Here is a 16,749-nt window from a genome sequence, read left to right as displayed (position 1 = left end):
TACCCCTGGTATGACGCATCATTCAGATGTGTTTTTGCTGGTACCAGTGAAACTACTACTTCTCTTTCATGCTGTGCTTTCAAATGACTCAGTGAAGTTAACACACAGAAGTAAAATCATGCGGCTTGAAGAAGACATGTCTGAACTGGAAAACAAAGATAAAAGATCTTTTGGTGATCTGTGATGAATACTTTATTATAGTTATGTTATATTGTCATAAAAACACATTACCAGTTTCATTACTTCATATATTCATTAAGTTTTATAATCAGTCAGACTAAATGATTTTTGATACATAATATGCAAAAAGAGACAAGATCATACTTATTTCAAAACATGAAAATTCTTCTGGGTGACGAATTTAAGATACTTCATTCCAGCTGTTTCCTTCAGTGTTGTCACTTATTAATCCCAATTCATTCAAGTTCATTATGAAAGTGCAACTGTTAAGAAATGAGACGACACTTACCAGAAATATTTCACACACACACACGAGCAGCTGTTCATCCACTTGTCAAGTTCGCCTCAGCTGTTAAAAAAGAAGTGAGAGATAGTGAAACTACAGCAGCAGCCCAGTGGCTCCTCCTTCCTTTTTGCCATCCGATTGGGTGTAACTCACAAATCAGGTCATGCAGAGGCGCACTTTAACTGCATCAAGCTCAGAATACTTATGTACTTTTACTGCAATACTTTAACTGCATCAAGCTCAGAATACTTTTGTACTTTTACTGCAATACTTTAACTACATCAAGCTCATAATACTTATGTACTTTTACTGCAATACTTTAACTACATCAAGCTCAGAATACTTATGTACTTTTACTGCAATACTTTAACTACATCAAGCTCATAATACTTATGTACTTTTACTGCAATACTTTAACTACATCAAGCTCATAATACTTATGTACTTTTACTGCAATACTTTAACTACATCAAGCTCATAATACTTATGTACTTTTACTTAAACAGGATTTATCATGCAGGACATATACTTGTAATGGAGTACTCTTACATTGCTGTATTAGTACTTTTACTTAAGTAAAGGATCTGAGTACTTCTTCCACCACTGCTTAAATCTTAAAAAGAGGACATATGAGATATCACCACAAGATGGTGGTGAAACTCCATTATATCAACACATTGTAAACAAGCAGAAGTGACACACTTGTCAATTGATTCTATTATTTCTATTTTGTTTACTTTCTAATCTTTTTATATGATGTCATGACTGTAATTTCAGTTGCAGGATTGAACCAGCAGAAAACTTTATGGTGGAAATTTGTATCCTTTATATTTAATTTTCTAATTTTCATTTCTATTTTTATTCTAATCATTATTATTTATTGCACAGTCGTCCTTTTAGCTCAGTTCAGTAAATGATTTAATATTAACAGACAGTTGCAGTGAATTACATGAATTATGCCATGAAAGAAACATGATAAGACATTGTTATTACAACCAAAATGAAAAACTACTACTACGATACACACTACTACAGATATGAGTCAGCTGTATGAATCAAAACTGGATTGTGAACATTGCTAGGCAAGAAGACAAACACAATGTGAATGTTACAATGAGCAAATCAGAGCACGAGACAAAAAACCCCTAGACTAAAAACTCCCACAGACTAATATGAAGAAGAAGGAGGATTCTCTGAAACTACAGCTGTTTCAGAGAATTACAAGAGATATTTAGATTATTAAGAGTACATTGATCAGAGAAGTTGCCTGTAAAGGTAACCACAGACATCTTCTTTAGGCTTTGTGACCGTTGCGCCTATTTTTGGTATCACGCATGCATTCATAACAAACACTTCCTGGAATCCAGTGTATCATCAGAGGGTTCCCAGAAACCTTCAGCCTCTTCTGCAAATGAGAAGTGATACAATTAAAAAAAAAAAAAACATGACGTCATTGCAACGTGTTGAACACGTGCTTTTTTTCTTCTTTGTCAAACTACCTTCCGCTCCACAGTTGAAGCTCATCATTTTACATGTAGGATTTCTATCGCTCTTCATTGTCCCTGCGCCTCTGGTCCAAAAGGCAACTACTATCTGACTACTTGTTGTTCTTCGGTGAGGAACGCCGGAACTGCAACCGTTTCTGTCAGAAGAGGAAATAGCACTCTGATTGTGCGCATGGACTATTTTAAACGGACATCCAACTTTGAAATCGTTAGTAGATGTGATAAGAATCAGGCTGGATGTTTAGATTCTGAAATTAGTCAAACTCTATGATGCGTGAGGCACATAAGCTCATCCTCTCATGGATGTTCATAATACTGGTGGCATACTGTCACCTGTTTGGTAAGTTTTCTGTACTTTTGTATTTCTTCATTTGTACTTGTTTATCTCTGAGAGATTTTGGAATTAGGTTTTGAGATGAAACTATTTCTTATTAAATGAGCATAAAATGTGAAAGTAAACACTAACTTTGCACCGGTTATGGTGTCCAGTGTTGTGTTAGAGTGTGATTGAGACAGGAACTGTTTGAGAGTCCTTCTAACATTTGTATTTTCTGTGTTTTTATTAAGTGTCTGATGTAACAGTGGTGCTAAATGTCAACACTACTGCCGGCGAGTCAACTGTCCTTCCATGTACCCTGATGAGCACCTCCATTGACTTAAAGGATCTGCGCTTTTACTGGCAGGATGACAGAAATGATGTTTTGTACTCTTTTAGCAAAGGGAACGAAATGTCAAAGCATGTAAAGGAACTTTATCGAGACAGGGTCACAGCCTTCCCCGAGGACATGACAAGAGGGAATATTTCAATCACAGTTAAAAACCTAACACTGGAAGATGGGAAAAGAACTATCAGGGCTTTTGCTTTTGTTTTAAATAGCGCAGGGGAATGGGAACACTCTCTAGATATCTGCCAGACCACTTTAAATGTTGCAGGTAAGGATGGAGATTTACCTTTTCTTTAAATGGATAGTCAGACAGATGGGAAGGTCAATAGCACTCTCGTATCTGCCAGTCCTGTCTACCTCTGGTTTCTTCTTGTGTTGCTGTCATGCTAAATTTCCCTCCAGGGATCAATAAAGTTCAATCTTATCTTAAGTTGCAGCCAGCAGGCAGTTAGCTTAGCTTAGCATAAAGACAGCAAACAGAGGGAAACAGCTAGCCTGGATCTGTCTAAAGGTAACACAATCTGCCCACCAGCACCTCTAAAGACTAATTAAAGGAAGATCAATACCTTTTTACATGTGTCCAGGCATTAAAGGACACAATTTTCAAGTCTGTATTAAAAAAAACAGTCAGTTGCCCAAATGAACATTGAAACATGTGAGTAATAGAGTAAAGGTCACTGAAAAAATATCACTGATGCAAGGAAAGTCCCTTTATTTACTCTAACTGAAAGTCAGGTGGCAAGATGCCGTCACCACTTCCCCCACAGTTATCACTCCGCCTGCTCATACTGACCGTCAGAAAATCCCTTCATAATGCATTTATAATGTAAGTGGTAGGGGACAAAATCCACAGTCCTCATTTTGAGAAAAAAATGTATTTGAAAGCTGATTTCCTAACATCAATGACCATCAATGATTTTGTCAGTGACTCATGTTTCAGTGTTCATTTGGGCACCAGACTGCTGTTTCATTTCCTGTTCTAGATTTAGTTATTCCTGCTCTTCATATTGTCTTTTTTACACAAATGACAAAATCCACAGTCCCCCTTCTGTGCAAAAATGTATTTAAAAGTTTATCTGAAGCTAATACGAAGCTTCAATCGTCCAAATGAGTCAAATCAAGTAGATATCTTTCAGCGTTACAGTCTTTTTAGTTTTTAGGGAAACACTGTCCAAGGAAACAAAGAGGGAAGTTGATGCTAAAAAATAAATAAATGTGGCGGATATCCACTTGATATGACTAACTGAAACTGCTGAAGCCTCATATAAGCTTCACATCAACTTTTAAATGCATTTCACACAAAATGACTGTGAAAATGACCACACCAGCATTACTGAAACTTACAACAAACTGTCCTGGTTCCTTGGAGAAGTTAGATTTAGTTATAGCATACTCATATTTATAAAGTCATATTATCAGGTGCACCCCATTTGGTTGTTGTTTAATAAGTTACTCTTACATGTATCTTGTTTTCTGAAGTATTTTGAGGGCGTGGACCCCAGGAAGACTAGCAACCGCTGTGGCTGAAGCAAAGAGGGAGTATAGTAACAAAAAGAGGGACTCTGGCACTAAAAAGACTGTAACATTAAAAATATATCTACTTGATTTGACTATCTGAAGCTAATTAGAAGCTTCACATTAAACTTTTAAATACATTTTTGCACAAAAGGAGGACTGTGGAAGTAAAAGTGGTGGTGGTATCTTCCCATCTGACTTATAGTTAGATAGTAAATAAGGGGATATTCTAACATCAGTGATATTTTCTTGGTGATCTTCACTCTGTTATTCACAGTTCCTTACAAGACCGTCAGCCTCGAGGTAAATGAGAAAGACATGAAAGCCGTCTGCACTGTCCAAAGGGGATTCCCTGAACCGCTGGTCTCCTGGAGACTCCACCACCTTTTCAACGACTCTAAACACTGGTCAGACCCGAGGAATGAACACACTAAAGCAGTGCAGGATGCTAAGGACCATCTCTACAATGTCAGCAGCACTATAGAATTCAATGGAGGTCAATATCAAAATGTGACCTGCATCATCTACAACCCTACCCTAAATGTGACATTGAGTAAAACCTACGTTTTCAACAAAGGTGAGTTCATAGAATCTTTACAGTCATTTAGAGTCATCTGTAGTATCCGCAACCCAGTCTAGTCCAGTGTTAAAGACATGATACTTCACATTATCACATATAGCCAAACTTGAGCAAATTGGACTCATGTACATATTACAGTGACAAAGGCAAACTGAAAGGTAAGTGTGAGCAAAAAACAATTTTCCAGTTCAATGCAAAAAGTCTTTTGTCTTGTGGAAATTTTTCATCGTTGCTCAAGAACCACACAGAGACATAAAGAAAACATTATTACTTGTTGAAGCAGTTGTAGACACTGTACAATCCATCACACCATCAGTAACAATTATACAAATGTCCAAATACAAACAAAAATACAATCATCTTGTTTTTTTGGAGAGAAAGCATGTTGTTCAGCTGGCCTTTTCCCTAAAGCCAGCCCTTTCTCTAAAGATTGTGAACCCAAACTAGACAGCTTTATACCTGGTCCCTAAATGGACACTTCCACAAACCGTTACACCTTCTTACAAACAAGTGTGATGATATATATATATATATATACGATATACGATCTAAAAGAGACCTCATGGTCAATCAGTACCTTCAAACATGGACATCCTTCAACTTTAGCTTGTCTAGGTGTCTCATGATCCACACAGTCTCTAAAACAGTAAGCTTAAGACAAAGATATCTCTAGCTAACCCCAGAGGTCAGTGAGCAATCCTCAGACAGAAACAGGTTCAAGAGTTCAACTAGCTTAGGAGTAGGATTTCTTCACCAACATGCATACTTAAAATGACAATGACATTACATCATATTCAGTTGATAACAAACATTGACCCCTTAGTTTAAAAGCATTTGTAACATTTATATAAAAGATTTATAAAATGATAACCTACTATTCAATTTTCTTTCAGTCTACAAATTTGTTGTTTTTTGTTAAAACACATACAGGGACGCCTTCTTGATTAATAGATCTTACTGTAGATCTATAAATGATCATAAAAAAAAGTGTTTGCAGAACTTAAAAGTCTTAAATGTGTAATTGAAAGGTTTTAATTTCATGGTGATTTTTATTTATTTCTCTTTGAGTCAAAAAGTTCAGCAACTGAATCAGGACTTTTGATATGTAAAATCTAATGCCAAACTAATGCTGACCTGTGTGATGAGACCTTCATTCTTAATCGACCTACTGAGATCAAAGCCCTATATTAAAAGTGAAGATACATGTGTACAATACAGGTTTAGTGACTGTTTAACATAAAAAATCCTGTAGATAATCTGTCGAATTCATCGTTCTGTGGAACTTCAACATCTTTCTGCATGAAACTCAGGTTCAGCCAGCATCCCCTGTATGCATTACATTTACAGGCAATTAGCTCTCTGACATTGAATGATGTGACGTGAGAATAGTCAACATGAGCCAATATCATATCTTTTTCACGAGAAATTGTTTACCACAGAAGTTACTGTATATTGGACAGTGTTTCCCTGTTGAGCTGCAGGGGAAGTACAGTAACAAAAAGAGGAACTCTGGCACTAAAAAGACATTTAATACGTAAATATCTTTCAACGCGTAACGCTGAAAGATATTTACTTGATTTGATTCATTCGGACGGCTGAAGCTTCATATTAGCTTAAGATAAACTTTTAAATACATTTTCGCATTATGAGGGGATCTTCTAATGGTCAGTATGAACAGGAGGAATGATTACAGACAACAACTGACTGTTGCTGTTTTAAGACACACTTGAACCCACGTACATATCAAGCCAATACACCAATTTTAGTGTCATTAGCAGAAGCCCCAGGGAACTTCTTCAAATGTCTTGTTTCATCCGACCAACAGTCCCAAACCCCGAGATATTCAATTCACAGTGATGTAACATTAAGAAAAGCAGCAAATCCGCATATTTGAGAAGCAGGAACATTTTTGGAATTTTTTCTTGTGAAACAATTATATAAAATTAAGATATTATTGCTGATTAATTTTCTATTGATCAACTTTATCATTGAGTGTTAAATATAAGTGTTAAATATAAGAGTGATGTTCAATCAAAAATGGGTGTTGAGATGATTTTTTATTTCATTTTTACAAGATGCACAATTGTGAGGTGATGAAATTATATGTTCACAATTACTGGCCTGAACTAAAGCACAGTGACATACAGAGTTACATAATCTGAACTTGAACAGCAGCTTGTGATGCTGCTGACACCTGCTGGAATAACAGTGTAATACAATGGGTTCATAAAGAAAATGTCATGGTTTGCTGCACCTAAAACACATTATCATATATTTTTATTACTTAGAACCAAACCACACTGATTGATTCATCAATTTAATAAGCACTGGTTTGTTTAGTTGACAGTATGTTACAACAATTCAGTGTCATTTTCTTTGTAAAAATAAAGTCATTGTTCAGAGAACTATGGCTCAACAGTGAAACTCTGGCTAGTAGCTACAGTTCTCTTTTTTTTAAAAACCATAACTCTTGTTCCCAAAGTAATAAGAAAAACAAGAAGTGCTTGATGAATTTGACTGAGGAAGTTTTGATTTTTATATTTTATATTACAGAAATAACAGAAGATCCAAATATCTAATAGCTTTGGTTCATTGACCCTCAGTAACTCAGTGGTCAGGTCCTGTTTTCTACATTTCAGAAACATTTCAAAGATTAGACTCCCCTTCAGTACCAGTCGATCAGACTACTGTGACTCTTTGCTCTCTGACATCTCTCTCCTGCTCACAGCTCATCCAAAACTAAGCTGCTAGGATTTTAACTGGTGCAAAGAAACATGATCACGTTTCACAGATCCTGGCTTCCCTACACTGGCTACCTGTCGCTCGTCCAATTGATTACAAAATTCTACGGCTTACTATTAAAGCCCAGAGAGCTTTTGTTGCCTCATGCCCCCTCTGCTCCCTGAGATGCTCAGATGCCTCTCTTCTTGTTATTGTGAGGTCTAGACTGAGACACAAAGGTGATAACCCTTTACCCTAACCCTTAACCCTAACCCTCAACCCTTTACCCTAACCCTTAACCCTAACCCTTAACCCTTTACCCTAACCCTTAACCCCAACCCTTTACCCTAACCCTTAACCCTTTACCCTAACCCTTAACCCTTAACCCTTTACCCTAACCCTTAACCCGTAACCCTTAACCCTTAACCCTTTACCCTAACCCTTAACCCTTTACCCTAACCCTTAACCCTAACCCTTAACCCTTTACCCTAACCCTTAACCCTAACCCTAGTGCGGGCTCTCAGAGGAGATCAGAGCTGGAAACTCTGCTTCTTCTTTTAAATCACTTTTAAAAACCTGCTTTTTAGAGTTGCTTTACAGTGAATTCTTTATTATTTTACAGTGTTTTCATTCAGATTTAATCTTCTGTGTTTTTATTGTTATGTCCTGTTTTTATTGTAGCTGTGTTTTGAAATATGTTATGAAAATTATTTTATTGTTATTATTATAAAGGGTAAAGCAGTTTATCACAGTGTTCATCTCTGCCTATAGGTAAACATCTGTGGGGCCTCCCTGTGTGGGCTTCGATTCTGATTGCAGCTGCTACAGTTCTGCTGGTTACGGTGATTACCACATAAAATGTGAGTTGTTTTGATTTATTGATGACTTTTGAGCATTGATTTTTAATCTAACTGGTGAGAAAGAATGGTCAGATAAATACTTAGAACTTGATAGAAGAGATCTATTGAATTTAAAATGAAAAGATAGGATATTAGTGAGTTGTTCTCCTTTCTTTTATGTCTATCTAGCTATTACAGGAAACACCGCTATTAATTTGGACTAAATGACTAAAAGAAATTACAGCTGTTTGTGTACTGTAAGTACAATTCACATACAGTACTTAAAGATGCATTACCAAGTTTCTTTTTTGGCCACTTAGGGTAAAACTAGTTGAAAACTAAACTATGGCCTAATGTTCATGTTATGTCAATTGAGTTTCTGACTTATAAAAAGCCTTTACGTCAACCTCCAAGTTGTAATTACGACTGGAAAACTGGAAAACATTTGCCACTTAATGATACAGAAGTGCCTGAAAATTTTATTTTAAATCCTCATATGACCAATGGAGTTAAACAACTTTCTTGTGTTGCCAGATGATGTGAACACAATCCTTAACATGGGAATTTTTCCGATCCTTGGGGAGGGACCTGGCTGCAGACAAGATGGCGGATCTCAACCATGGAGGAGATGTGTCCTTCAGGCCGGACATGGTTCTTTTTCGTGGTGTTCATTAGAGACATTGATGACTCCAAGAGGTGGCGGTAATGCATGTCATGTTGGCTGCAGCCTGTCATGGAATCGGGAAAAAGAAGAAGATAAATTGGAAGACTTTTAGAGCAAATAATTTTGCTTTAGAGTTTGTTCAAACAGAGATTTCCTCGTAGTTCTGACTGACTGAGTAGCAGTGAGTGCTTGTAAAGGTCTTTACCAGAGGTTAGTTCAACCATGGGCCAGTATAAACGCAAGCTATTATGATGTTTCATAACACTTTTTAACACTGTTAAGGACTGTATCTGAGGGGGAAAAATGGCATCAACGCACCATTTCTGTTCGACTGCCAGACATTTGTGTTTGTGGTTGGTTAGTTGTAAATTAGAGAATAAGGGACGACACCGTCTAGTGGGACTATAAAAAGCCTCTGGTGACAATTGTGTGTTTAATAATACATTAATGAAACAATATTTATAAATGTGTGTGATGATTTGTGAGTAATTTAAATGCATTTTTTTTTAACACTTTTTACTTAATATAAGCCTTAGTGGTGTTGGGTATTATTGGCCAGCTACAGACCAGTCTCCGCCACTAATCCTTGTGTAGTTTATCTATTTCTACCATTGTCATATTTATATTTTTAGACTGTCTTTGTGAGTGAATGAACTGTAATGTGTGCTTTGTTTGAAAACTCGCTTGCCTCAAACGCCCCTTGAGGGATGGATAAAGTATTTTGAATTGAACTGAATTGATCTACGAATACCAAACAATTGTACACATAAATACAACCTTAAGTGTCAGTTACCACATAAAATGTGAGTTGTGTCAGTAGTGTCAGTATTCTACATAAAAATGTGAAACTTCAGATTCATTCATCAAAATAAAGCTTCCTGTGCATATAAATGTCTCAAAATGTTTGTTTTTTTGCATTTATTTACAAATCCTTGAATGTGTCTGCATGGATCACCTGACCAGTGTGGATTGGTTTACATCTGTGTGGAATTTTGAGCTTTAAAAGGGATTGCTCTGGATTTTTTTTTTTTTTTTTTAAGGTAAAGAGGGCCGGAGACATTAAGCTGTTAGACAAACTGGCTCAGAGGGAATGGACTGGGAAAAATGCCATCCGAATTAGCTAAACAAACAAGGAGAGGATTTTCTGCATGGTCAGTAAAAGAAAGAAAGCTGATCTAACACAGACATATGACACAGCTAGAGTCACACTTGGAGGGTCGGGGGGTCAGTCTTTAATAAGTAACAAGTTATTACAGACCGTACCTGGTCAGTCAATAACATTTTCATTCATTTAGACGGCTTTCACATCAAGGGGAGATGACTGAGTGCCATCGTTGTTGTAGTTCAAACATGATTTCAGTTGCTGCTCACTGCATTGGAGGACGACAACATGCAAAAAGTTATAAATAAAATGTACTTTCACATAACATAACATATATTTTGACTTTTCAATACTCATTGCTTTTCATACTTTCAATAAATATTATTTGCACACACAAAAAAGACCAACACATTCCAATAAATTAATTCTGGATTGAGTTTGTCATTCATTATCATGTCGTTTATTGAATGTACCTTTTTGGCATTTCTCACTGCTGTCTCGTTATCTTCCTGTAATGACCCGGGATAGCTAGGTAGCTAATTAGCCACCTGGAACAGGACAGTTTGTTTGACAGGCTGTGACAGTTAATACATTTAAGATCTACATGATAACACAACAATATATTTTATTTATTGCCCAGCCAGCCTGAGTAGACATACTGTTGCAGTTTAGTTTTAGCCACACTAGCTACAGTTTAGTGCTAGTTAGCAATTGTTACCATGCTAACACGCTAAACCAAGATGATGAACATGGTAAACATTATATTGTTATATTGATATATAATTATATCATTGTCATTTTGAGCATGATGTTAGCATTTAGCTCAAAGCACCACTGAGTACAGCACAGAGCTGCTGAGGATTTGGGGCCCATTTTAGGCTCCAAACAGCCAAATTGTGTTTCTCCTTATTAACTGAAAGAACAGTTGGCACATTTTATTGGCACATTTGTGCCAATAAAATAGGAGAAAAGCAGAACTGCTGCCTGTCTGGGCTCATACAATATGTTTTTTAAGTTGTTCCTGTTTAGAAGTTCAAAATATGGGAGGAGGGTACGGAAATTCAAATAGTAACTGCACCTGACTTATCACCACAGATACTGACACAGCAGTAATTTGCGTCAGGCTTGCGTCAGTAAACAGTTGCTCTTTACCAAAAGTGCCTCTGCAACTTCAAGGAAGGCCACCCACTAGACTCTCCCACGGTCAAAAGTGTGTTTCTAATATGTGTCACATGTGATGTCAGTTTGCATGACCTGTGCAACTGTAAATGTAAAAGTGTCAGAAAGTGGAACAAGTGAATTCATGTGTTGAGGCTTTTGTAGTTGTGACATTCTGCCACTGTTAAAAAGCAGACACAGAAAAAAAAACTTAAACTAACATAAAACACTCTCACTAAAGCAGAAGAAATCAGTTTGTATGATTCAGAGCCAGTGTGGTTCTGGTGACCAAGCCTTCTCTGAACCTGCCTCCCACCTTTCCAACTTTTTGGTCCACAAATGTTAAAAAAGCACCAATAGGCCTCATGGGGGCAACGTCCTGGGATGTAGCTGGTCCCTCCTCCTTTTCTACACTGGACATTTGGAGCCATCTTGTCCCTGGTTCCCATGTCTCTGCTGGGATTAATCCCTGAACCGCAGGTGTGATAATCCTAAACAGAATGGGGCTGCTGAACACTGGGACTGACAGTGCCCAGGCCCCAGTCTGCTTTGATCAGGGGCCCAACAGCTGGGCTCCTGTTGGTCCACAAACTGAGCCTCTAGGGCCTGTCTCCACAGAGATGGGAAGACAAAACAAAGCACACTTGTTCTACAAAAGGCAAGGATGCTGTTTGATACACAGACTTTAATGTAGCATGAAGTGTTGGAGGGATTTTAGAAACTCTTGCCTGAATTGCACAACAGACAGTTCATGTTTCCGTGATACGTGCCTCAAAATGAGGAGAGTGGAAACCACAATTTCTTTCCATTGAAGTGAATAAGGTTTGCTGATGAGAAAACTTAAGACTAGACTAACAATAGTTAACAAAGATTTCACATATAACAATCCCCTCCCATTACCCTCACAGCAACAACTAAAGTAGCCTATCACAACAGAAAAAACACACCTAAAGCAAAATAACACTCACATAAAAGAAAAAAATAAATGAATAAATAAATAAAAAGGAGACAACGTGATGTTCCTGGATGTTGGCATGAGGTTGGTTTAGGTTCTTGGGGATAATCAAGAGTGAGTTAGACTTCAGGAGTGAGCTTGCCAGTACTGAGAGAGTAGAAGGTAGAAATGAAAGGGTCCCAAATAAAATGAAATGTCTCTGCCTTGCTTTATCATATACATATATCTAATCTTTTCAACAAGCAAGCAACTCATTTAATCTCTCCTCCAGTGTATATGAGGTGGTTGAATAGACTTTCATCCCATGAGAATCAACCGTTTGGCGATTAGGGTAGAGAAGACCGGGGTATCTTTCTGAAAGTTAGAGAGAGGAATATTTTTGGGTGAGAGGCCAAGGTGAGCAATGAGTGGGGAAGGGTCAATGATTTTTAATGCTTTAGAAATAAAGTCAAAAATTGACTTGCAGAAGGTAAATAGTGTGGGGCGAAGCCAAAACATGTGCATCAATCTAGCTGGAGCCTGATTGCATCTATCACATTGGGGGTTGTTTTCAGGTTTAATTCTACACTGCCTGACTTTGGTCCAGTATGTTCGATGAATGGGGAGTATGTGCTCATTCGTACACCAACGGCGTCATATTGAAGTGTGAAACAAGAAGCCACAACAAGAAGCAAAATGGATTCCCATGGATGGAGTACACATGAAACACACTGTCTGATTTCCACTGGGGCCGAAGAGTTTTGATTTTGCCCACGCACCAAGGTCTTTGCAATCTTCTTCCTCTTCATTTTTTAATTTCTGGCATACTAGGCATGGGAAGACAAAGCATTTGGTCTTTGCAAATGGAAATTATTCATATGTTTATTTGCATATAGAGTAGGGATGTGACATCCGATCACAAGTGGTCACTCAAGACGCATGTGGGGATGTATTCTGACGTACTTAGAGCTGTCCACTTATGATCGGATCATCCAAGACGCATGTTAATGTCAGGTGTGAATAGTCTAAATCAGTCTCCCATTAATAGGTCTTGAGATGGCATGAAGTTTGTGATAAGGTCATATAGATGGGAAACAACCGCTTTGTTGTGGATACTGGTCTCCAGTATATTATCTAGCAGAGTTTTACAAGGAAACGGCGGAAAATCTTTAAAGTTTTCCCCCACAAAATCACAAATCTGATATGGTGAGTTTCGGGGAACTTTTTATACATAGACAGAGGAAAAACTGGGTTGTTGTTCCATAGACAGAGTACTGGAATTGCTTGAATTCTGTGGTAGTGTTTACTAAAGACTAGACTTTGACCTCTTTAAACAGACAAAACATTTAGTTCCAAGAAAATGCAAAAACAAATGGTCTTTAAAACCATGTGTTGGAGTCAGTCAGGACATGAATATAATCGATCCTCATAGACCGAAAGCAGTAAACTGCAGCAAACTTAACAAAAGTTCATATGCACTGATACAGATTTCCCTTGAATCCTGTGGGGGATAGATTAAGTTTCTGTTCCTCTAAATTGATGTTGAAAAACATACACAGTTGACACTTCCTACCCAAACACTTCTCTATAATTCCCTTTTGGTTATTTCCACTTGTCATCATGATCAGAGGAACACTTTGATATGATATGATATATGATATATGCTAACACACTGATGTTTAGCAGGTATTATGTTTACCATGTTCACTATCTTAGTTTAGCATATTGGCATGCTAAAATTTGCCAATAAACACTAAACGCAAGGTACAGCTGAGCATAATGGGAATGTCATTAGGTTTTGCAGGTATATTTGGTCGAAAAATCATAAAGTCTTAAACCAATAAAATTCTTAACCTGATGACGGTGCTAGAAGAAAAGTCAGATGATAAATAAAATTGTTACAATTTACTCTGAAGAGACCGTGAATATCTGTACCAAATTTCATAGTAGTTAATCAGTCTGAACCAACACACACACCAACATTGCCATCCATAGAGTAACACTGCTAGCAGGGCTAAAGACAAGTCAAGACACTTGAGCAATTACTGCTTGGATAATGTTCACAGGAAAGTTTTTTTTAAATGAATGAAGTGATACATTTACATATTGCTCCAAAGATGCAGGGACGTGGTCAGGGTGGATGACGCACTCTTGACTCTAGAGACCGGGGTTCACATCCTGAATCTCCTCTGTGGTTTAAGCAGCAAAAGCACTTTTAAGATTATTTAAAGATGGTGGTTTCAGTTAACTGTTAATAAACACGTAATGTCCCCTGCTTCAAGTCACTGCAGACCTTTTCTGTATTAAACCAATACCATGATCTTCCCCTAACTTTAACCAAGTGCTGCCAGCGTCTAAACATAACCATAAAAAGTTTAATAATTGACAATAGAGGACAATTGAAAGAACAAGAACCAAGGATGCAGTATCAACAAACAAGATTTAAAGTACATACAGTAAGTGCAGTAAAAATAAAGTACAATAAAATAAAATGGAAACAGGGCTAACTTTTTGTGTAATTCAAAACAGGCCATGCATTCAGAATCCTGATTACATTAGGATATCCTGTATTGTATTGGGTTTTTTAATCACTGTGGTGAAGCCAAAGATGATTTTCTAGAACATGGACAGTAAAGTTTTTAACTAACAAAAAAACTGAAAAATGCTTTTGTTAAAACAAGCACATATTGTACTGCAGGATAAGATATTTTGGCAGAAAATGAGATACTTTGTCACTGAGCATTTTACTTGAGTATCAACATTTTTGTGACTCACCAGATGCGTTAATTAATGAACAAACATTATCTCATTATGTTTTCCATCCATCCATCCATTTTCCCTCGCTTATCCGGGACCAGCTCACAGTGGCAGTAGACTGAGTGAGGTAACCCAGACGTCTTTTTCTCCCCAGCAGCATCCTCCAGCTCCTCCTGGGGGATCCTGAGGTGTTCCCAGGCAAGAAGCGATATGTAATCCCTACAACGTGTTCTGGGTCTGCCCCAAGTCTCCAACTAGTTGGACATGCATGGAACACCTCCAAAGGGAGACATCCTAACCGGTTGCATAAACCACCTCAGCAGCTCCACTCTGAGCTCCATCCAGATGTCCGAGCTCCTCACCCTGTTGCTAAGGCTGAGGCCAGACACCCTCCGGAGGAAATTCATTTTCTTGGTAACTGAAACTGATGTGCATTAATTAATTTGCAAACAAAAAGAGATGGTAGAGGACCCGAGGACGCAAAGATTAAGACTCACAACAATATAATAGGACCCTGCCTGAACCAGTTAGATTGAATATCATTTAGATTTGGCCCAATTTAGGTCCCAAGTCAAGCCAAATACAAATATGAGATACCATTTAACTTAATTAAGTGACTTCAAGAGAAAACAGGACCGACAATTTTTACACCATATGACATAAATGAGGCAGCAACTATCTGGCTTTACATAAGAACCCTAATGAGGTTTTTCTTGATGTCATGTCATGATGTGGAATGGAAAATAAATCCCAGACTCCGAAAAGTGAGATGTGATGGGAAGGATTTGGTTCTCAACTGGTAGCATGGAGAAAATCAGCACCACCACTTATGTGAAGGTAATTCACTAGCTGTATCAGATTCCTTCCTTCATTTCAGTGCAGTTTTTTCTTTTTTAATAAAGCCATTCTGTTCCACCGGTGACAGTAACACGATGAAATGAGATGAAGTAAACAACATTTATGTTGCACTTGACAAGAAGCAACATGATGCTTCACTCTTTATTGATCTGTCCAAAGCTTTCAACACAGTCGACCATGATGTTTTAAAACTTAGACTTCTTAACTCAGGACTCTCAGAGCAAGCAGTCGTTTGGTTCTCAAACTACCTCCGTAATAGGTCTCAGTGCATTAGATATGATGGTCTATGTTCTGATACTGTATCTGTCGACAAGGGTGTACCACAAGGCTCTGTATTAGGTCCACTTTTATTCACAATTTATATAAATAATCTGAGTCATAATGTTGTGCATCAACTCTTGTACAGTCCACTGAATACTTGCAAAATGCTTTTACTGCTGCCCAAAATGTCCTATGTCAGCTGAAACCCCATAGGTCACGAAATATCCCTTCAGTGGTCACTTTTGAGGGAAGTGAAAAAGCGATTGTTAACTCATAAAAATACCTGGGTATTTTGATTGTAATACCAATATTATTTCCAAATAAGTTGTGTTTTTCTTATCATGTAAGAAAGGGACTTGTTGCCATCACTTTTTTTTTTTTTTTTTACCTGTGTTGGACTATGGTGATCTTTTATATATGCATATTTCCGCTCAGTGTCTTCATACAGTTGGCACAGCTTACCATGCTTCCTTGAGGTTCATCACCAATTGTAAAGCTCTGACCCACCACCTTTACATATAAAGCAATTTTTGGTCTGCTCCCATATGACCTATGTGTTTTTTATCATGCAGAAAAGTGCCGGAAAGTACTCTTTGCGTTCTCAGGACTTCTTTATGCTTTCTGTCCCAAATGCCTGTATGGAAATAAGAAAAAGGGCATTTGTGCATTCTGAACCCTCTGCATGGAATACATTGGAGAATGACTTGAAACTCAACAAATTAAT

General features: G+C 37.6%; 1 protein-coding gene and 1 long non-coding RNA gene across 2 annotated transcripts; one reads left to right on the top strand and one right to left on the bottom strand.

Moving 5' to 3' along the window:
* Positions 1–1,703: 1,703 nt before the first annotated feature.
* Positions 1,704–9,739, top strand: LOC137192343 (CD276 antigen homolog). Its single transcript, XM_067602934.1, has 5 exons — positions 1,704–2,311; positions 2,539–2,904; positions 4,429–4,728; positions 8,224–8,312; positions 8,826–9,739. Exons 1-4 carry the CDS (start codon positions 2,239–2,241, stop codon positions 8,307–8,309), a joined length of 825 nt encoding a protein of 274 aa, XP_067459035.1. The 5' UTR covers positions 1,704–2,238; the 3' UTR covers positions 8,310–8,312; positions 8,826–9,739.
* Positions 9,740–9,779: 40 nt separating this feature from the next.
* LOC137192344 (uncharacterized) lies at positions 9,780–16,318 on the bottom strand. The gene is made up of 3 exons (XR_010930564.1): positions 14,253–16,318; positions 10,531–10,605; positions 9,780–10,325 (listed from the first exon to the last, which is right to left on the bottom strand). It is a non-coding gene; the product is annotated as an uncharacterized lncRNA (long non-coding RNA).
* Positions 16,319–16,749: the final 431 nt, after the last annotated feature.

The sequence above is a fragment of the Thunnus thynnus genome, chromosome 11 (assembly GCF_963924715.1).
Source record: "Thunnus thynnus chromosome 11, fThuThy2.1, whole genome shotgun sequence".
Classification (NCBI taxonomy): Eukaryota; Metazoa; Chordata; class Actinopteri; order Scombriformes; family Scombridae; genus Thunnus; species Thunnus thynnus.
The sequence above is the reverse complement of the archived record's forward strand: the minus strand, read 5'-3'. Positions and strand labels throughout refer to the sequence as shown.

What these genes read in the sequence shown, in the direction of transcription:
- LOC137192343 (XM_067602934.1), top strand. Translation starts at nt 2,239, where the DNA reads ATGATGCGTGAGGCACATAAGCTCATCCTCTCATGGATGTTCATAATA. An exon ending in GGCATACTGTCACCTGTTTG is followed by an intron (nt 2,312 to 2,538) that starts GTAAGTTTTCTG and finishes GTTTTTATTAAG; the next exon opens with TGTCTGATGTAACAGTGGTG. An exon ending in AACCTACGTTTTCAACAAAG is followed by an intron (nt 4,729 to 8,223) that starts GTGAGTTCATAG and finishes CTCTGCCTATAG; the next exon opens with GTAAACATCTGTGGGGCCTC.